We start from the raw sequence: 21,958 nt of genomic DNA on the forward strand, positions 1-21,958 counted from the left end.
CTCTCAGCCTGCATCCATAGCAAAGGTGCTCCAGCCCTTGAGAACCTTTGTGTCCCTGTTTGAGACTTGCTCCAACAGCTCCACATCCTTCTGGTGTCGAGGGCCCCAGAGCTGCAGGCAGCACTGCATGTGGGGCCCCCCCAGAGCAGAGCAGAGGGGGAGAAACCTCCCTCACCCTGCTGCCCACACTGCTGGGGATGCACCCCAGAGTTGGCTTTCTGGGCTGCCAGCACACGTTCCACGCTCACATCAAGCTTCCCATCCAATGATTTGGGGTGGTTTGTAATCCTCCCTGGGCATCTGATGGGATGACAGGGTCCTAATTAGATTGAGCAAGCAATCCACTGGGGACAGGATTCCGATTTAAACTGGCTCCAGCTCAGCAGAGCCGGTGGCAGGAGCTGACACCCCCCTGCTCAGCACACTGTGTCCTCTCACCCCGTGCAGCCAGGGACAGCGCAGGCTCCTTCAGCACCGGGCGTGAATTTCAGTGTCAGAGGAATGGGGATCGTTTCCTGCATCAGAGCTGCAATCAGCAGCGTTTCAGAGCTGGAGGTGTCTGCATCATCAAGCCGGGCTCAGTAATTACTCAGACAAATTTGCATACATTTTCTATGGGCATCTCTGCTGGCTTTTTTATTTTCTGCTTGAAAACCTTGCTGGAATCTGCAAACTGCCTCTACCACTGGGAATGGATTGCTGGATTGTTCTTTTGTAAGACAGGAAGATGCTGAACGTTATCCTTGATGCCAGCAATGCATTGTCCTGATTATTGCAAAAAATGTCCACAAAAAAAAAGTGGTAAAAAAGTTTATCAGAGACAGGAGTCACGTGCTCTGTGAGTGGCTATTGCCTGACCCTGTGCCCCGGTGCTGCTGCCTGTATCCTCCTGCCTGCTGCAGGGGGCTGACTGATACTTGCTAGTGTTTTCTGTTTGCTTTAATTGTTGTCTGGTTTTAATATTGCATGAATCCACGCCCAATTCATCTGTGTTTCATTGTCTGGCGCTGTTTGTTTTGGGGCAGTGCCTGGAATACCACTGGCAGATAAGAGCTGGACAAGTAGAAGGTATTTTTCTTGCTCAGCAGAAGCTGAGAAGTGACCGAGCTGTGCCTCGGTCCGAGAACCTGAGCATCCATCTCCCTCCAGTTTCCAGGGTTCTGGTGCAGCACCCCCCAGGTTCTTGCCCGTGGGGAGGACTGTGCTGCCTTGGATCCACCACGCAGATGGATTTGTGCTGTGCGCCCAGAGCTACCAAAGGCAAAGCTGTGTCAGGGCTGCTCCACATGAATCCTGCTTCCCTGGGCAGAGTCCTGGGTGCCCCTCGGGCAAGCCAAGGGGATTAGATGGCACCAGACACTGGCCCGGAATGAGAGCAGTGCTCCAGAGCCAGCCTGGAAGGATGTTCTGCTCTCACCACCGCCATCCTCGCAGAGCAGGGGACTGGGGGCAGGACAGCATCCTCCTGTCTGTCTTGTGAGTATTGTTTCACCTGTGTCCTCTAGCCCCATCCTTCCCTGCTGGGTCTCAGAGGGACACCCCAGCAGGGTTGTACTTGGAGTTTCCATCCAAGTGCACCGGTGGTGTTTCTGCTTTCTTCTGTGTCTCCTTTTTTCCATGTGGAGAAGGAGCTGGAGGGAGCCAGAGCACAGCCCAGCGGAGGTGAACATGACACATGGGGGCACCACAGCAAAGGGCAGCTGGGCTTTGGGGCAGGACCTGGGCGGGGACTCTGCCTTTCCCAGAGGGTCTGGGGCAGCCCCAGCACTGCTCTGTGTGCCACAGCTGCATTAAGAGCCAAATCTCCACCAGCTTACTGCATGAGCCCAGCTGGAGCCTGGAGAAGCCATTTCTCCTTGTGCAGCTCCGAAGCTCTGGAGAGAAGCTCAGTATCTCCCTCTAACGATGCGCAGACACCCGGCAGCCGTCCTTTGCTCTCTGGGGTGCTCGACATTCCAGGCACACCGCAGCCCCCTGTGCCCCCCCACCACTCCCACTGCCCCCCCAGCACTCACCGCCAGGGCAAAAACAAACCCTGCAGGGGGGAGATAGGCTTTTTCCTGTCTTTTCTTTCCTATTCGTAAAATTCAATAAATTCTCCCAGCTCTGTTGATCATGAGTCTCTAGTGAGGTGAGAAGAGCCAATTTTGCTGCATATTTGAAAAGGTCAGTACGGGCAGAGTAAAAAATTCCAATTTCCGTGTCCTGGGGTGCTGGGGGCTGCACACAGGAAAGCCCTGGAGCTGGTTCCCTGCAGATGGAGCCAGGGGGTCACAGACCCCCGACCCCCAGAGAAGAGACATGTCAGTCATGTGGTCTGGGTTGCTGTGCTGTGAGCACCAACCAGATTATGCCTTCCAGGAGAAATTTCGGATTTTGGGTATCTGCAGGCTTTGCCTTCAGACCAGCACCAAACCTCTGCTCTGAGGGTGACAGATGTGTGTGGAAAATTTCACTGGCAGTGCTGGTGCTGTTGGGATCACTCAGCTGCAGGAGAGAGAACCCCTGTGCTTGGATCTGAGCACCATTTGGTGAATCTGTTATCCAAAGCAAAATGGTTTGAGAACCAGATTTTTTTTCTGAGATATTTCCATCACCTGAACCTTGTACGATTCCTCTGGGGTTTCAGTGCAGTCACCGCAGCCAGAGCCCAGGGATGCTCCATGCATCCTGCATCCTGCACTGCCCCACCATATCCCTCCCTCACAGCAGAACCTATGATCCCAAATTCCCCCACTGTCCCTATTTAGCCACATGCCAGCAAAGATGAGAAGCTTCTTACTTCTCAATTGTTCTGTGGAGCTGCGGAGGAAATAAATGCTAGCAAACCCCCAGGCTGAGGCTCATTCCCACAGGACTGTCATCAGGACCCCTGTCCCACATGGAGGTGCTTGTCCCAGGGGATTTAGGGCTGTACACATTTCCTGAGCATACCCAGGAAGGGCTGAAGGGACCAAACTCATGGCGCAAGTTCAGACGTGGGAAGAGTTGGAAAAACAGTGAGTTAAAATAACAGTCTCTAATTTATTACCAGCAGAGGAGCAGGTGGGTGGGTGCCTGGCTGGGGGGCGCTGTGACCTGCCTCCACATCCCAGTGCCCCAGGGACTTTGGGGTGCTGCTCTTTTTGGACCCCCATGATCCACAGCCCTGCCCTCATCACTGGAGGAGGACTGTGGGGAGTGACAGCATCCACCCCACCCCCAGATCCTATTTTACACGTGGGTGTTCCTTACCTGCCCACATGAGCAGCCTGTGGCTCTGGACAGGGCGGTTTAGTGGGTGGAGGGGTATAACAGCAAACACCTTCACCTTCTTGATGGTGAAGGTCATCAGAAAGGCGCCTGGGTTTGGTGGCACCATCGCCAGCCCCTGGGCAGGAGGTCAGGATGAGCACCTGCCAATGCCTGGTGGAGCAGAGCTCTTCAGAGCTGGTGGGAGCACGGAGAGGAGCAGGGCTGGGCATCGGTGTTGGGGGTACCTGGCACCCAGTAATCCCCCATCCTCACCCGGGGCAGCACCCACACAACCCAGCAGCATCCACGTCTGCTCCCACTGGCCCCTGCATGGGCTCCCCCCTCTGCCCACGGATGAAGGACGATCTCCTGGTGCAGCTCCCTCCAGGCCACAGCACCCTCCCAGTGCATCCATCCTGTCTTTACTTCCAGATTTTCCAGCTCTGATGACTCAGCTCCATTTTTAACTCACCAAGTGGAGCTGGGTGCTGGGGTCTTGGCCCTGCTTTGAATTTTTTTAGCTGGTTGGATCATCTTATTTGCTGCTGATAACGTCACCTCCTCGGACGCTGGAAGACAGCCCAGTCTGATGAGAAAACTAAAACTCTATAAATAAGCTCCGAGGCACGGATACAAGTTGCCGAGAGCTGGGATATTGCCCACGTGCATAATGCTTCAGTGTCCTGCACGTGGCTCTGAGCTGTCCCAGGAATCACCATGTTCCCTTTCCCCACAGCACTGAGCCATGCCTGTTGCCATCTCCTTTTTTCCATCTCTTTCCCTGTGAACCATCAGGCTCAGGTGGGTGAAAGTTCATCATCTGTCCCAGCAGCCGCTTGGCTAATTTTCCTCCAGCCAAGAGCCATGTCTGCTGGAAGAAACATTCCATCTCTGCACAGGAATGTATTCCTTTAAAAGAAAAAGAAGGAAGGAGCAGGAGAGGAGCCCCAGAGTGTCTGGGAAGCTGTCTCTTCGTATTCCAAGCGTGTGGCTCAGGTCTCGTACCGGCGGTGCACAGCCCATCCCAGCGGAGCTCGGTTCACAGTGTTGGTGCAATCTGCCAAACAGACGGATCAGCTAGGAGACATTTCCAAAAGAAGCTGGAACAAGGTGGGAGAGGAAGGAATAAACAGCCTGCAGGGTGGCACATCCCAGCTCACCCACTGCCAGCCCCGGAGAACCTCGTCCCTTCCACGCAAAACGGCGCTGACGGATTTTGGGCTGTGTGTGGCAGCCTGGCCCTGCGCACCACGACTCATCCCTTCTCACCACAGTCCAGCCCTGGAGCCTCCCCCTGCCCGGCCCCCCGCCCGCCCTACCTTGGCTGAGCAGCTGCAGGTTCCGGACCTCCTCGCGCACCTGGAGCTGCAGGACCTGCTGCAGGACCTCCTGCCGCTGCGCCTCCAGCGCGATCCCCATGCGCTGCAGCTTCTCCCCGTTCAGCCGCAGCAGCGCCCGGCCTGCAAACACAGAACCGCTTGGTGCCCGCCAGTGGCTCTGTGGGGGACCCCAGGAAAGGGGAGCCCATCAGCAGGAAGGGATGAAAGAAATCCTGAAGTGCTCTTTCACTGCTCACAGGGATGGGAAAGGGCATGGAGAGACAGGACAAGGGAGAATGGCTTCGCACTGACGGAGGGCAGGGTTAGATGGGATATTGGTAAGAAATTCTTTACTGTGAGTGTGGTGAGGCACTGACACACGTTGCCCAGACTAGCTGTGGCTGCCCCACTCCTGGAAGTGTTCAAGGCCAGGTTGGACAGGGCTTGGAGCAATCTGGTCTAGCAGAAGGTGTCCCTGCCCATGGCAGGGGGTTGGAACGAAATGAGTTTTAAGGTCCCTTTCAACTCAAACCATTCTGTGGGGCTGTGATTCATGGCCTCACTTTCAGAGAGTGCCAGGGGACAGCTCCATGCCCCCAGTCTCTGACAGGTACTGCCACCACAATCGTGTAACCCACCCCTGCAGGCAGCAGCTTTCCATTTTTCTGCTCCACCTCCCACATGAGGAGATGTTTTTCGAGTGCAGGGTCCCCACAAGGGCTGGCCATCCCGGGGGAATGGGGGTGCCCATCACAACGCATTAGCACTCCAGTCCCTGCCGAGCCACTCTCCTTCAGTCTGGGGGCTATTAGACAAGGGATTTAAAACCAGCTTTTGTCCTTGCTTCCCAGCGTACACTCACTAATGCTGCCTTTGTTACCCAGGCAAGGGCTGACTGAGCTCTTGCATTAGGGCTGTGCATCCCTCCCGGGCAGCTCCGGTGCTCCTCTCCCTGCTGCTGTCCCCTGGACCTGGCAGAGCTCTGCCCTCTAACACAGAGGTCAAAGCCACTGTCCTCAGGGAGCAAAGAGGAGGGAGCAGGTCTTAGAAGTGGGTCATCTCCAAGGACTTGATTGGGAGTTGTATTCAGACCTGGACAAAGGCATCTGCAACTTGGACTCTTACTGGGCAGAGCTTTTCCTCTTCTGCAAAAATTTTCAGTATTTAAAAAACTATAAAAATATTATTATATTAATGTAGGTGAGGAGAAGAGACTTCTCTGTCTTATAAACCAATTTATCCTCCTTTTAAACAACTTCCAGCCCATGCTGGAGCTCATGCCAGGGGCAGATGCCTCCTGCCCAGCCCGGATCAGTGTCCCTGTATCCCCAGCTCTCATGCTGGCTGCATCTCGTGGGGAGAAATGGGCAGAATATCCATCTTCTGAACCATGAACCTCCAAACAGCCATTTCCCAGGAGCATGTTCTAATGGAAATTAGTCCAGCTGAGAAGTGAAGGACACACCGTACCTGTGATGGCGTGGTGGGAGAAAGCCTCGACGTAGATGAGATAGTTGTGTGGGCAGTGTTTCTTCAGCCATTTGCACACATCCTGCTGGGTCCAGAGCACCACCGGCTTGACCAGGCTACCCAGCGTGGGGCTGGTGTGGTAGATGCCATAGTGGTCACAGCCACGGCCCTGAGGGGAGTGTGAGGGAAGGGGGTTAGTGGGATTCAACACTGCGAGGAGGAAAATGGCTGTCAGTCCATGGGGATGGGGGAGAGGCTGGTTGGCTGTGTAGGATTGTGGTGATGCTGGCAGACTTAAGTTCTGCACCCTCTGGAGTCTCTGGGATCACCCTGACATTGCAGTGTCAGAGGAACCAGTGAGGGAGGTGATGGGAGGGAGGATGGGAGGTTGAGTTGGGGGTCCTACCCTATATAGACCCCACATCTGAAATTCCCCAGCCCTCCTGCTGCAGACAAGAGACTCAGTCCAGCTCTCCTACACATCTCCCAGCCCAAGAGAGAATTGTACAGGTCAGGAGATGTCCTGGGGGGTCCCCAGGGTCCCCTCCTCACCAGGCAGAGAAAAGCACTTGCTGGCAGCTCTCAGTGGGGATGGAGCCAGTGAGGTTCTGGGGGACAGCAGGAACTGGTGTAAAGCCATCCCCAGCAGATGTTGGTACTGGTGCAAATTCATGCCCACCAGAAATCCCCGGGAAAGCAGCCAGCAGCCAGCTGGTACCCTGGAACAGGAGGGACTCTCCCTTTCTCTCCATCTCAACCCCCTCCAGTCCTGAACTGATCAGCCACAATGAGGTCCTGCCGCCTCTCAGGTGTCTAAAGCCGCTTCTGAACCCCACAGACCATTCTTGAGGTGCCGCCCTGCCCGGAGACACCCGGGATAAAGCAGGGTCACAGTCCTCAGCACACCAGCATGGCCATGCTCCACCTCCCACAGAGCTCTGCCACACACAGTAATGAGTGATACCCACAGGGAGACAAGGCTTGTCTGACAGCATCCCTAAATCCCACCTTCCCTGCCTGCCTCCAGCTGCCTGCTGCAGTGGCCAGTCTCATTGTGAGCCACTCAGTCTCACCCTGAGCCACAAAGTAGCTCCGTTTCCTCTCCCACATCACAGCTACTCTGGCCTCGTGATTTGTCTTGTACAGAGAAACCCAATCGTCTTGAGCTGTAACTGCACAGGGAAACAAGCCTGCTCCTCCCAGGGAATCCTCAAGGTTGTTTGGAAAATCGGTCTGGAGGATGCAGGAATCTCCTCTTCCCTGGTTTTAGCACCCAGGAAAGATTGGTGAGCTCTCTGCTGCTGGTGATGCTGGGACTTCATCCTGGAGCAGCACCAGCAAACATCGCTGCTCCAAAGCATCTCCTTGTGCCCAACTGCAGGGACTGTCCTGGGCTGGATCATGGGCAAGTGGGTGTAGAAAAGGGATCCCTGCTGCCCACATCGCAAAGGGACTGGATTAGGAGGGCTCACTCATGCCCAGGACACGGCAGGGGCAGGGCAGGAGCAGCAGTTGATGCAGGGACACACCGGCACGGGAAAGGTTGTCAGTGCATATGCCAACATCGACCTCTGTGTGAGAACACTGGCTAATTAAGCATGTCTAATAGAAGAGCAGGGATAATTAGTGCAACAGGGACTCCAGACATCCCGCAGTTACTGAAACTAATGACACGTTCCTGAGAGATGCCGGAGAGGAGGCAGTGGAGGGCAGTGGAGGGCAGTGGAGGGGCTGGGATGTGTTCCCTGCCCCGTGCCAGGCATTGCTCCCACTGAGGAGCCCGGCCAGCCTGGTCCAGCTGCTCCTTGTGCCCAGGGATGCGTTTGGGCTTGGAAAGGCGCTTTTCCTCAAGCAGAGCTCGCTGGGAACATTCAAGCAAGAGGGAAGAAGGCAAAGTTGGGAGGCTGTACATTAATAACCAAGGTGTCCATCTCCAAAGCAGATGGAAAAATGCGATAGACAGTGCACACAATTCGGTTTCCTAACCAAACCCTCACCTTTGAGGGAGACCCCGGCAGCTGCCCGGCTCTCCCAGACGCATCCCGGGAGTCGCCTGCCTGCGGGAGCAGCCCCAGCCCGCGCCGGCTGCGCGGCTCCTTCACACTCGGCTGAGCGCGCCGGAGAGCGTGCCGTGGGGAGGAGGAGGAGGCGGCGATTCGCTCTGGATTCACTAACGAGTAATGATGAGAAGCGGAGGGGCTGGGGGGAATAACAACCAGCTTCCCGGGAGCTTACTGCGAGCTTCCCACAGCTATTATCCAACTAACCCTCTGAGGCATGGGGGAAGAGGTGACAAACAACTGGCAATTTCCCTGGGCACGCACACGGCCGCACGCGCTTCGCTCATCAGACACAGCCCTGTGCCGGGGACCATCCCGGCATCCCTAAATCCTGCGCTGCCTGCTTGGGGCTCATCCTTCCCTCCCATGGAGGGTCCCCAAGGGAGTCCTGCACTCCCCAGAGGGGCAGGGAAGGTGTAAAGGATCATGGGTTCGTTTTCCAGCCGGCTGAGCTGTGCTGTCTCTCTGATAAACTCTCAGCCATGAATATCGAGCACCGGTGTGGAGGAGAGCAGCCAGGAGGGCTGGGAGGCTGCTCTGGCGGGGAGGCAGAAGGTGGCTGAGGAATCCGGGGGGGTTGGAAGCCATTCCTGGGATCTGCAAGGAACAATTTGCATCACCTCCTTTTGCTCGGGCATGTTTCCTTGCTTACAGCAAATTAAAAACCTTTCTCTCCCTAAATCTGTCTGGTCGGCACACAGAAGTGGAGGAGGGAGAGCCATGATGAGCACAGCTGGCAGCTGGAGGGCAGCTGGAGAGCAGCTGGAGTGTCCCCCTGCAGGAGCCACCTGGGCATCTGGAGGTGATGGGGACAGTGCCACCAGCACATGGGACATTGTATCCATTGCAGGGTCCCTGCTCCCCTCTGATCCCAAACCAGCTGGGCCCATGCAATGAAAAAGCATTTTCATGTTGGGGGCTGGAAGCCTGGCAGTTGGATTTTCCCCATTTTCTTTTTAGCAGTCATTGGCTGGAATTGCTGCCTCTAAACACCACTCCAGGGTGTTATGGGGGGGCTGGAAAGCACCAGGAGCCACATGCAGGGAAGATGCTCCTTCCTGTGGCTGTACAGCAGTGAATGGAGCCTTTGGCTCACAGCCTCCTTAATACAATAAAGTTCCAAAGTTTAGGAGGACAATGGCCCAAACATGGCTAGGAGACATACACAAACTCAGGCATTTTAAGGCATTATAAAGAATTTGGTTCTGGCACATTTACTGCAAAATTAAGTCCCAGCTACAGCTGTGGGGGGGAGGTGATGCACAGAGGGGAGGTGACACACAGAGGGGAGGTGACACACAGAGGGGACCTCACCCCAGCACAGCCCTCAGCCTGATGACCATACTTAAATTATTATATTTATGTATATTACTATAATCAAATGCCCGATAATCACAAGGGCTTTCAGCAAAGTGGGATCTGAAGGCCTGATCCTGCAGGGAAAGAGGAGATGCTCCTGCGGGCAGTCTCTGGGCCGGTGGACGTGAGGAGCTGAGTTCCCCTTGGCACGCCCGGGGTGGGATCCCGGCGGTACCTGCGAGCCCTCGGTGCCTGGCTGGCGCAGGAGTTTGACGGTGCGGCCGCCGTCGGGGCGCTGGCTCCGGCCGTCGTGCCAGGTGAGGCTGCTGCCTGGGTTCCGCTGCAGGCGGTAGCTGAGGTTTTCGGCCGACACCGTGTGCTCCAGGAGGCTGCGGCAGAAGCTGAAGTGGGCGGTGGCGGCGGCAGCGGCTGCGGAGGGAAGGGGGATGAGAGATGGCCACGGTGACCGTCCACCCCGCGCTTGGGCACCCAAAAATGCCTCTTCTGCCCCACAGGACCTGCTAAACTCAGGCTGTGGCCTCCTCCTCCAAATTCCCCCCATTCCTGCCTTCCTTTCCCATTGCCAGGGAGAAAACCCACCAGCCTAGGAACCCGCCAGCTGGCACCAGGATCCAGCAGGCACCCGACAAGATGTTTGCCCACACAAACCCCTCACAAGCGACGCTTGTTTTGACACCCGCCAGCCGAGCAGACATGGGGCCTGCAGCTGATCCCAACACGTGGTTAGAATCTCCTGCTCGTCACTGCCACCCTGCCGGGACAGGAACTGGGAGGGGGCCACTTTCCATGGACCAGGCTGAGAGCAAACTGCCACCACTGAGGGAAGGGGAGCAGTGAAACCCACCCTGGGCAGCCCGATGGGAAAGGGGATGGAGGCTGGTCCCCCCAGCACAGAGCATGGGTGCTTGGGGATGGCTACTGCGCGCTCCAGGGATGGTCAAACGTGTCAGCCCATCAGTGATGACCACAAAGAGCCATTTACACACAAGTACTTATTGTCCCTTATTCATAGAATATCCTGATTTGGATCCACAAGAATCCTCGAAGTCCAATTCCTTCTGTTATAACAAGCTGGAGGTATTGGTGTTCCAATGAGGATGCAAACCTTTCCTTTGGAGGGGGGTGAAGGGATCTGGCTGCTGTGGGAGGAGGGGTAAGTGGGTATTAGGGGCTCATGCTCTGTCTGCTCCAGATAAAAGCCAGACGGCTTGACATAAGCAGCTCTGATCCGCAGAAGCAAAGACCAGAGCATCCCCCAGCTCACCTGCTCCCACCACGGGGAGCTGGGCAAGTCACAAACCACCTCCAAGAGCAGAGCAGCATCTGAAGGAGATCCACCTTTGGGATAACCCATCCTGGGAGAGCAAAAATGCTGGAGAAACGCTGATGCAGCTCATTTTACTAATTAGTGGGTTTTAAGAGGAAAGAGGTTTCAAAAGGGACAGCTCGAGCACACCTTCATGTAAGAGAACAGCCGGCAAAAAAAAGTCAAAATAGAAAAAAAAGAGTTGTCCATGTGTCCCAGGATACCCAGATCATATCACACAATGTTGCTTCTCAAACACACCGAGTGACAAGTGTTGCCATGGGGAAACTGAGGCAGGGAACCTGTCCGATGGCTGGGGAAGCAATTGCATGGAAACCATGCCGAAGCAAGATCCACGGAGAGGCTCGGTGGGGAGCAGAGGCACAACTGGCAGGGGTGGTCTCTGTGTCTGTCTCAAAGCATGGGGATGTCTCTGATGGCTTCCGAAAGCCCCAGACACCCTGAACCTGGTGGGCAAAGTCTACACCAGGTTGTGCTCCCTCCAGCCAAGGGTGCCCGATGCTCTCTCCATGCCACTGGCTGTCCTGTCCCCAGCATCCCGAGCACCCAGACCTGACACAGCCACTCTGGGATACCCCCAAGCTGGAAACCGTCCATCCCACCGGCTGTTGCGGCAGATATGGACACAGCCAGTCTGGAGGGGCTGGTGCCAGAGCTTCTTTTGGCTGTGCCGGGGCTTCCCCAGGACTCGCTGTAGGGAGCAGAGGAAAGGGGGCTCTGGCCATCAGCAGGACCCATATCCATAGGGATCTGTGGAGCATCTGCCTCTAGCAGCAGGACATGGGCATCTCCGCTCCTCCAGCAAACACAGCTAGAGGTGAGAGAGGAGGAGTGAGGAGGTGAGGGAGCAGATGAGAAAGAGGGGTGAAAGACAAAGGGAACAAGAAGCCAAGAAGAAAGGCAGGGCAGGGAGCATCGTCGGCAGAGCTCCCCATTGGGGCGGGCAGTGACTGCCCTGGAGCCAGAGGCTCTGGCAGCTTCTCTGGCAGCTCCTCCACAGCCTCGTCTCCCCCAGTTCAGCCCTCGGGTCCCAACTTTTCCATCACCTGGCAGCATTTGACATGGGTGAGGGTAAGGTGGTGCTGAGCAGGGAGTGTTTTGGAGCAAGGGAAGGATGGGGACAGAGGAGCCCCGTGGCAGGGCAGCCCTGGGCTGGGGACATGCGGGGTGACATCCAACACAGGCTTTCCTCTTCTTCCCATGCCCTGCACAGAGAGTAACCACAGCATTCCCAAGAGCACTCAGCCACCCGCCATCCCCTCTGCTCCTCTGCCAAGCCGGAGGCTGTGCCCGCCTGCCAGGGATGTACATGCAGCATCTCCCACCAGACTCGCTGACCCTGCCGCTCTCCAGCCATGCTCTGCACCCCCCAGCCGCTCCCTGGAGACCCCTCACCTGGCTCGGGTGGTCCCTGCGAGCTGCGGATGGTGGAGACGCAGCAGAGGGATGGCCGGCCCTGCTGCATCTCGGCGGGAGGAGGGATGCGCGTGAGCGCTCGGCACCGCTGTCACGAGTGCGGCTCCATCCCTGCCTCCCCTCATACCTCGTCCACACCTGACTGACTTCCCCGATCGCCTCCCTCCCACTGCCACTGAGCGCTGGCTGCAGGCTCATCCCAGCTCCGGGCAGCCCCGAGCTGGTTTTGAATGGAGGGGGGGTGAATTATGCCCCCTCCCCACTGCCCCGTGGGCGTTTGATCCGGAGAGATGTTCGGTGCTTTCCTCGCATGCTCCCGCCTAATCCCGCGGCAGGGCCAGCTGGCACTGGGATGGACAGGAAGCCTGAGGGGCTGCTGCAAGAGACACTTGACCCACCGGGCATCAAAGTGCCCTGGGGCTGAGCGGAGCCGTAGCATGAGTATGGCAGCACTGGGGTCACCGGTGGCTTGAGGCATTTGGGATGCAGGAGGAAAAGAAAAGAGGCACTAAGATGAAAAGCAGCCTTCCTGAGAAGGGGCTACAGGGCTCAGTGTGGGCTGCACCTGCTCCCAGCCAAAGCCATCGTGGTTATGGCCATGTTGGGGTCCGGGTAGAAGGGGAGTGCCGCAGAGGCAGTGTAGGTCAGAGAGCAAAGGCTGTGCTGAACCCTGAAATGGAGCTGCAGGAGTCTCCAGGCTGGATGGGTCCAAGCCAGGGTGGGGAAGGGAGTGCTCAGCTTTGGTTCCCAAACAGTCACTGTGACTCCACTGTTCCAAGTCCCCACGAGCTGGTCCATGGTCCCTGCACCACGTTTGCCAGTCCCCTGTGATGGACACCCCACTGCCTGTTTGCCGCCAGGGAATCACTGCTGGCTCGTTTCCATGGCTCTTTGATCCATTTCGGGCATCTCTCCAGCCTCTCAGGGCAGGATGGGGGGAGGCCAGGTCCGGGTCACCACAAGGGGACCAGCAGCGGTGGGACAGGGTCAGCAGCAGTGGCAGGGACAGACGCCGCTCCCTCCCCTCGCCAGGCTGCTCCCGCTCCCGTTCCCTCTCCAGACACTTTTATGGCTAGTGAAACGTGAGCGCTGGAGAGGCTCAGAGCAGCAGCAGCCGCTGCTGGAGAGAGGGAAGGGAAACCTCCTGGGGATGGAGACACCTCGGGGCGGGATGTGGCAACATGCACCAACAAAAGCATCTCCTGGTGACTTTTACGGATGCTTCCTGCTCGCAGGTGACCAGGACTTGCCCGGGGAACACGGCAGCAGGCAGCCAGGCTGCAGGAGGAGCAGGCAGGGGCACAGTGAGGGGAGTACAGTGCCTGGACAGGCAAAGACTGCCTGAAGCCTGCTCCCAGTGTCTTTGATACCATCACACGCGTGGGTGTCCCAGAGACCTGCCCTCCAGCTGGGGACATGTATGCAGGCAGCTGTGGCGGGGGCAGCCGGGCTTCCTGGGGTCAGACAGGCTTCCCTGGATTAATGGGAGAAGCTTGAAACAAGCTTCATAAGGAATGAAATCCCTTCGCTGGTTTTCCTGGTTCCCCGTGTGTGTCGAACCTTAAGGGCGGGTCATCACACTGTGTTTGCCAGGAGGAGGATTCAGGGAGCTGGTCATTCACTCTTGTGTTCCTCCAGGCAGGTGAGGGGTGAATGGGACGAGAAATCCCTGAAAACTCCTAGGAAGGGGAATCCACTCTGCTCCCGGGGCAGCTTTGTGAAGGACTCATCTCGCTTTTAGAGGCATCTGCCTGAGCCATGAACCCATCTGGCATTGCCATTGCCATTGTCCTTGTCCTCTCCATGCCTTCCATGTGGCTTCACCCTGGTGCAGGGCAGAGGTGCTGCTTGCACTGGCAGAGTCCCTAGGGATGATCATCCCAGTGACACTCTCTGGAACCCCCAAACACATCCCATCTTTGAAGCTGTGCCTACAGGATGTCCTTATGGACCAGATCCTGCCCTGAGCCATTCCCTAAGACCTGCTGACCTCAAAGACTACGAAACTAGATTCAGAGAGGACTGAGACTCCCTCCTGCCTCAGGTTCCCCTGAGGTGTATTCGGCTCGGGCCCTGGCTGTGAAGAGCATCAACCCAGTGCTTCCCTCTGAAGGTGAGAGGTGGTGAGATGGGAGACTGGTGCAGGAACAGAGCTCATGCTGGTGGCTGCTCAATGCTGGAGCCTCCTGAGGATGGAGGAGGAAGGGAACAAAAGGCAGATGTCCTTTCCATCCTCCCAGTGCAGCACAATGGGTGCCCTGGGCAGACAAAATTGGGGAGTGGGCAGGGTTTCTGGGGTGACTGTGCATGTCTTTGGGGGTGTCTGTGCTCCTGAGCCCTGAATGGGTATTGCCAGGAGGTCCCTGAGCACCCCAGGACAGTGGATCTCTGTAGGGTTGGGCACCCAGGAGAGTGTGGGCAGTAGGCAGGACCTCGGGTCGGCTCTGGGCAGGTTCTCCTGGCAGGAGGCAGGTGTGGGAGCCCACAGGCACGGCCACCCCTGCCTGCAGTGAGCTCCCTTCCACCATGACACACTCTTCCCAGGGGTTCTACCCAGCTCCAGCTACCCCGGGCCCACCTGCCCTGCCCTCACACCTGCATCCCTTCTCTCTAGCCAAATTTCCCAGCCCATTTTGCTGTTACCCCACAATACGGGGGGTAGGGCATTGGTCCAGACCCCCCCCGGAATGTTGAGGGCAGCAAAGGGGGATGTGGAGGCACTGACTGAGCCCCAGGATGGAGAGGGCAGCACTGGGGGGGTTGAGAGTGGGCAGACCCGCGGCATGGAGGGGGCAGCGCCGGGGCAGGGATGAAGAGCAGACCCCCCGGGATGGAGAGGGAAGCATCAGGGGATGGAGGGCGGGCAGCCCCCCGGATGGAGCGGGCAGCCCTCCAGCTCCGTGCCCGCCGCGTTCGGGGCTGGGGGAAGCTCGTCCCGCCGCGCACCTGAGCCCACCCCCACCTTCCCGCGCCCGGTACCTTCCATGTCCTTGGGCCGGCCGCAGCTCATCCTCCGGCAGCGGGGCCGCGCTCGGGCGGGGACGGAGCCCCGCGCCCCCCGCGCCGCCGCCGGCACCGGGCGCTCCCGCCCGCCCCGCCCCGGTGTCCGCGCCGGGGGCGGTGCCGCGATCCGCCACCCCCGGGGGCTCCGCCTGCCGCCGGCCCCGCGCTGCCGCCCTCCCCGAGCACCCCCGAGCATCCCCCGACCCCTGCCCGGGGCTGCGCGCATCACCCCCCGCCTCCCTCTCTCCAGCTGGGGAACAGGTCCTTGGGAACACCAGGGTGCAGCGGGCACCACGCACAGGTTTTTGGTCATGTTAGCGGTGGGCACAAAGCGGAAACCACCTGGTTGTTCGCTCTCTCCCGAATTTCTCTTCTCCCCGCGACCCTCAGCTCCTCGGATGGGTGCCAGCGGGGCAGGTAGGGGAGGGTGCTCATTCCCGTGTACACAGCGTGGGCTCTGGTGGGTGGCCTCAGCATGAGTGGGCACCCACCGAGCCTCCCTGGTGCTCGGTATTCCAGCAAGGAGCAGAACAGCATTGCCAGAACCCGTCACTCCCCCAGGGTGACAACCCCACAGGTATTTTTGGAGGCGCCTGCCTTTAGCTGCCACACACGACTCCCAGCCAGGGACCATCACTGCCAGCACTCGCAGCCACCAAGGGGCCGGGGTCTGGCTGTGCACCCTGCGGTTATCCTGTGCTGGGTGGGACACAGACACTGCTGGGTGCCCAGGACAAGGACAAGAAGATGCCTGTGCTGTGATACTCCACTTTGCAAGGGGTTCCCTGTCACAGACCCATTGCAGCATAGGGCAGCAGCCTCACCCTTGTTTTAAGATGAGGGTTAAGCACGTTGTGTGCTGATGAGCTGCCATGGGCTGGGGCTGTGAGGGTACAGGGGGTGGCAGTGACCTTGCTCTTAGCCTTGCGTGGCTGTTCATCGCCCTTCTTGGATCTGGGCTGTGCAGCTGTGTGTGCGTGTGAAGCGCTTGCCAGAATTAAATTCAGCTCCCTGAATCAATAGGAGCTTTCCAAAATTTTGGATGCTCAATCAGGAGCTGCTCTGGACCAGGCTCGATGCTGGCTCAGCTCCACACCGGGAGCCAGCCAGGGCTGCCACGTTCAGCGAGCCAACTGTGCTGCCACTCACGGAGCAGGGACATCGAGTCACAAACCATTTGTGTAGTGGGGACACCAGGCCACAAACCCTCTGTGTAGCCTGCGAAGAGTCTACTACTAAAATACCCCCTCAAGAATCCCTAGGGGGAATTGGCATTCCTCCTCCTCCTGCTGCAAGAGAGCAGGCAGGGCAGTACCGCTTGTTGCAGGCAGATAAGGAAAGAATGTATTCTCTATCCCTCTGAAATTCCCATTTCTCCCTCAGTCTCTGTCTACACATGGAGCTTTTGAGCCATGGCAGAAATTTTCCAAGAGAAATATGGTTAAAGAGGGGCCTTGGCAGGAAAAGGCTGGTGTCGCTTGAAAAATGTGTGCAGATTACACCAAGCTGTTATTAAAAATAAGTGCTGTGCTGTTCCCAGCCTTTGCTTTCACTGATTTTTCTGGTAGTAATTGCACTTCTCCAGGAAAGGTTTCATGTATCCAGGGGAAAGAATTTACTTCCTCTTCATCTGCAAATGGGTCCAGTGCCAGCCCAGCATCCCAAAAGTGCCTGGGGAAGCTCAGGCTGCTCATCCCTCTGAAATTCCAAAGGGTTTCGAGAAAAACCTTGAGCCTCGGGATGCATGAGGAGGGTTGGGGAGGTGGTGTGGTCCCACACATCCCCATGCCTGCTCCGTGCTCCAGCTCTCCTCAGCTTTACAGCTTCCAGCATCACTCCTGGGTTATCACTCAACCTCTCCCATGGTGGAACATCTCTTAACCAGCCCCAGCAACTCTGTCTTGGGATTTGGTCTGACTTTGGGTCTTTTAAAGTCTGATTGAGGAGTTTCCACAGTTAAACAGGAGTTAGTTAGCAGGGAGGCAAAGCCCTAAACCCAGACCATAGCTTGGGAAGTTGAAAGCACGGGCCAGGGGTTCGTTTTCTCAACGCATTGGTGGGTTCAAAGGAGACAAGGTGGGGACAGCAGCACCAGCGAGCCCTGGACCAACAGGCTGCCCCTCTAAATGTGTATGGATTTGGGAGAGCACCAGTGTCCCCGTGGGTCCCGTCCCTCCCCACCGCCAGCCTCCGGAGAGGGTGCGAGGCTGGGATGATTCAGCACGTTCGTTTTTCAGAGAATAAAGGAAGTAATTAAACATCAGCTTTCCTCCCGCCGCGCCCCGCGAGGATGAGAGGGAGGAGATGAAAAGCCTTCAGACGGAAGTTATTTGTCCAAGGAGAAAAGTGGCTAATTTCTCTGGTGCTTTGCTTGTCTGCTCGCTGATGAAAACCGCTCGTCAGCAGGAAAAGGGAGCACCCAGCAAGGGGGAGGAACCGGAATCTCGCATCCATCGGTGGCCAGGCAGGTGGCCTCGGGACATCCTGCCTTGTCGGGATGTCACCTCCACAGAGCCCCCCACAGCACCACCCACGGGCCTGGGGGCTGTGAATGCAGGTGGGTTTTGGGGACTGCCCCCCTCCTTGCAGCCCCGTGGGTTGGGAACTGACAATCCCAAGCCAAACACCACAGAGGGGTTTTCCCAAATGCCCCCCACCCCCAAATTTTTTGTGCAAAGAGGTTAAAATGAGCTTGTTAAGGCACTTGCAGGGTGACAGAATCAAAAACAGCTTCGTGCTGAAGCCTCCTGCCTGGTATGGGGTGATGGATGGCACTTATGTCAACCAGGCACGGAAATATTTAGTGTTCTGAAAATCTCTCTCTGAAAGGAATTTATTTTCTTGTTGATAATAAAGCACCAAACCTCAGTGCTGCAGGGTGGGGGGTGCTGCAGGTCACATCAGAGCTCTGGCTTATAGAGCCATGGGGGTCCCTGTGCTCTCCTCTGGTCCCTGGCCGGGCAGGTGACCCTCCTGCCACTCATCTGCACCTTCCCAAGGATGATGATTTACTGGCAGAGGACATCCAAAGTATTGCTCCCTGTTTGCTGCTCCCTGGGACACAGAGGGGGGGTTGAAACGACGGAAGCTCATCCATTTGGAGGTTTATATAGATATATTTCTAATTGGATTTTGGCACGTCACGGTTATTTTCAAGGCAGCCTGTAATTATTTGAGAGCGTAGCCTGATCACCTCCTTTCTCTCGGCACAGAGGGTTGTTTTTTTCTCTTTAATATTGTTTCCCAAAATGAAATTGTGAATTTGCAGCTTAATCCAATGAGATGACACACACACAATGGCACCGTCCTCAAGGACACGGCAGGACGCCCGAATCCACCTCTCCCAGGTTCCTAATCAATTCCCAGCAAGGGTAGAAGATATAAAAACAGTGTTTTAATTCTTTTTTGGCAAGGAAAAAATAAACATATGTATTTTAAGCAGGTGTTCATGGGCGTTTGATGAGGTGGGGAGGTTTTGCTGGTCCTGCTGTAGCTCTGCACCCCGTGTAAGGATGCTGAGATGCTGCTGCCCCGTGTCCAGCTGCATCTCCGCAGGGCTCGGGGCAGTGGAATGCTGCTCTCTGGCATTTTCTCTCCCAACCGAAACCTGATGAAATTCCCATTAATTTGAGGGTTTTATTTTTGCATGTGTTGCAATTTTTTGGGGGGCCAAAATAATTTCATCCAGCTCCATCTGCTCTCCATTAGGGAACTGAAGCTCAAGCAGGTTGGATCCTGCCGTCCTCACCAGGGTTCCCCCCAGGCCGGGCATCGCCACCGCCCCAGCGCTGTGGTTGTTATTCCCTGCCCAGAATGGGCACAAATGAAAACCATTATCCGAGCAGAGTTTTCCAGCATTTCACAGCTAATGACCATAGCACCGCCCTGCTGCATCTCAGCAGCCTCAAGTTCTTATTTTCCCCAAGCCCGATTTCAGGGCTCGGGGCTGCATTCAATTGCTACCGAATCCGATTTATTATTTACATTGCAAGGTACAGCCTGGCATGAATTGATTTGCTGTGCTCTGATTGCCACTGCATGCTGCTCTGGGATCTGGGAGCTGGCTGCTCATTCAGGCAGGGTGCAAAATCAGAGATTCAGAAGTTTGGGAGTGCCAGGGTTCAAACTGCCCGGGCATCCCAGTGGTCTGTGTTCTGCTCCTGCCTTTGGTTGCGTCTCTCAGGATGCAGGGAATGCTGGTCCTGGGTTAGCTTGTGTCTCGCCAAGGGTTGTCACCCTGGTGCTGTGAAGATCAGGTGGTTGCAATATCTCACCTCTCATAAGAAGTTGGGTCTAGGGAACGAGAGGGGCCAAAGTGACACAGGGAGCACAGAGCAAACAGTGAGAGCAGAGATGGGAAGTAACAGAATTGGGAAACAATTGGAAGCCCTGGTGTTTTGAGGGATGTTTAGCAGGCCATCACCTTCGCCTTCATTATCAGCTTCACTTTCACCTTCAGCTTTATCTTCACCTTTGCCTTTGCCCTCACTTTCGCTCTCATCCTGCCCATGTTTGGTGCTTGCAATGCCTTGGATGGCAGAAATGATTGAAACCCCCCCAAACCTGAGCCCTTTGCTCCAGGGCCATGGAGACCAGAGGCAGTAGGGGTTCAGGCAGCTCTGCCAACAGTTTGTCATTGGAGATGGACCCAGACTAGCAGGCTGGAGGACAGGACCATGGACATGCTGCCCTGGGCATGGGGAAGCTCCACACCTGCCTCATCCATCTGTCCAAATCACTGGCTACTCTGGGAAACGTTGTCCTTCTCCCAGACCTCTAGACTTTGGACATTCCTGGCGGAAAAGACAATTTTAAGGAATTCCTTTTAGGCAGCATCATTAGCATGCCACTGGCAAGACACCCGTGCCTCTGAGCTCTCTTCCACATTCTTCCCAGCAAACCTCTGGCTGGTGCCAGCTCTGCTCTCTCAATTGCCAAGGGTGTGAGCTCAGTGGTGAAGCCCTTTAGGAGCCTCTGCTAATTGTCTCTGAGACTTCAGATGGCTTTGGGGGGAGACGCTCAGAGGCACCTCGATCCCTCCCAGCTGCTGTGGGAGCTCAGCACCTGCTGCCACTGGCTCTGGTGCAGCTTCTGCCTCGCACTGGAGCTCATCCTGGGGTGTGAAGGGGAGCAGACGCCACAGATGCATCCTCAGGGTGCCTCTGTATTGTAGCATGGGACTAATTAAAATTTCAGGATATATATTTACCTAATACGGAGTTGATTCGTTAAGTAGGACATCCTGTCTTCAGAGGATTTCATGGCATCGGGTGATAATCAAGTGAGAACAGACTCCAAAAGTGTTAATTTAGGAGCCGAGATGGTAGGGATTGAAAACAAGCCGCTGTTTTAGTCTTCTCTCACACTTCGATGTCTGAAACCCAAGTAATCATCCCATTTGGGAGTGCAAAGCAGCAGCAGCACCATGCTGGCTGTGACTGGGGCTGTGGTGGCTGAATTTGGGCTCTTTAACCTCCCAGGGCTCAGTGGAGGAGCTCACACTGCTCCAGGTACTCCTGGTACCTCTGGGATGTCCTGCTCCTGTGCATGGCACTGGCACACAGGCAGGGGCTGGGTTTCTGCTCAGAGCTTGCAGGCAGGAGTTTTGCAACAGGAATATTCACAGAATCATGGCATAGATTGGGCTAGAAGGGACTTTTAAAGTCTATTCCATCTCATTCCATCCCCCCTGTTATGAGCAGAGACATCTTCTACTAGATCAAGTTGCTCAAAGCCCCATCTAGCCTGACCCTGAACACTTACAAGGATGGAGCAGCCCCCATCTCCCTGGGTAACCTGTGCTGCTGTTTTACCACCCTCACAGTAAAAAACTCTTCCTTATATTTGATCTAAATCTCCCCTCTTTTAGCTTAAAGCCATTTTCCCTTCTATCCCAACAGGCAGGCACTGGGAAACAGTGCATGGGATGAGCCCTGCTGCTGATCCTGCCCTGCGGGTGCATTCTTGCTGCGCCATGTGATATTTAAAAGCACGAATTCCCAGCCTCGGGAGAGCCCTGGGGTTTGTTTTCTCGTCGTCCCGGGAGAAGCCACTGCCGCCTCCACTTTCCCCCGGGACACAGAGGGGGCTTTGTGCGAGCGGGGGGCCGCGGTGACCCCTCCACAGCCACGGGCTGGGCAGCTCCTGGCTGGGCTTCGGGCTGGATCCTGAGCTGCCAGTCCCCGGCAGGATCCGCCTCGGTGAGCTCGTCCTTGCGCTCCATCCAAGTGATTATTTTTCACTTTCAAGCCTTTGTGAGCGATTACCCCCGTGGCCGTGCCGACGTGCCCAGCATCCCCTCCCACCTCGCTGTTCTTAGAGAGTCAGACAGAAATCGAGCTTGGAAAGTCCCAAGCCAGAAGCGGGATGACTCTGCATCCAGGAGACGGGATCGACCTGCTGTCGGTAGTCCCATCCCTCTGGAGTTTTATTCCTCATCCCAAAAATGCTGTGGAGGGTGCTAAGAAGTGCAGACCAGGCAGCAGACCAGGCAGCAGCTCCCTGAAGTCGGTGCAGCATATTTGCATTATTAACAGGTGCTGTTACCCTTTCGCCCCCTCTGATTTTGTTGCAGAGGGGAGAAAGTGTCTCCTCCCTGCTCCCCATGCCATTTTAAGGTGTTTTGGGAGTTCAGAGCAATGCCAACGTTGGCAGCAGACAGACCGGGAACACCCCACTCCTTCCCACCAGAGGCCACAGGGAATGGCCACCTCCTGATCCTGATGATCCCAGGAGGAGCTCAGGGCATTCTCCCAACCTCACTTCCCTCCCCACCACCCCACAGTAGCATTAATCAGAATAATTGCTGA

The 21,958-nt window shown here is 56.3% G+C and overlaps 1 protein-coding gene across 1 annotated transcript; it reads right to left on the minus strand.

Annotated features, from left to right (window-relative positions):
* Positions 1-3,000: 3,000 nt before the first annotated feature.
* SAMD10 (sterile alpha motif domain containing 10) lies at positions 3,001-12,439 on the minus strand. Its single transcript, XM_027710615.2, is given in 6 exon segments — positions 3,001-4,291; positions 4,554-4,694; positions 6,024-6,192; positions 9,618-9,811; positions 12,126-12,232; positions 12,234-12,439. Coding segments are annotated over 6 exon segments (714 nt in total). The 5' UTR covers positions 12,272-12,439; the 3' UTR covers positions 3,001-4,226.
* Positions 12,440-21,958: the final 9,519 nt, after the last annotated feature.

This window comes from Pipra filicauda, unplaced genomic scaffold (genome assembly GCF_003945595.2).
Source record: "Pipra filicauda isolate LSUMZ 115617 unplaced genomic scaffold, ASM394559v2 scaffold291_size933811_pilon, whole genome shotgun sequence".
Taxonomy (NCBI): Eukaryota; Metazoa; Chordata; class Aves; order Passeriformes; family Pipridae; genus Pipra; species Pipra filicauda.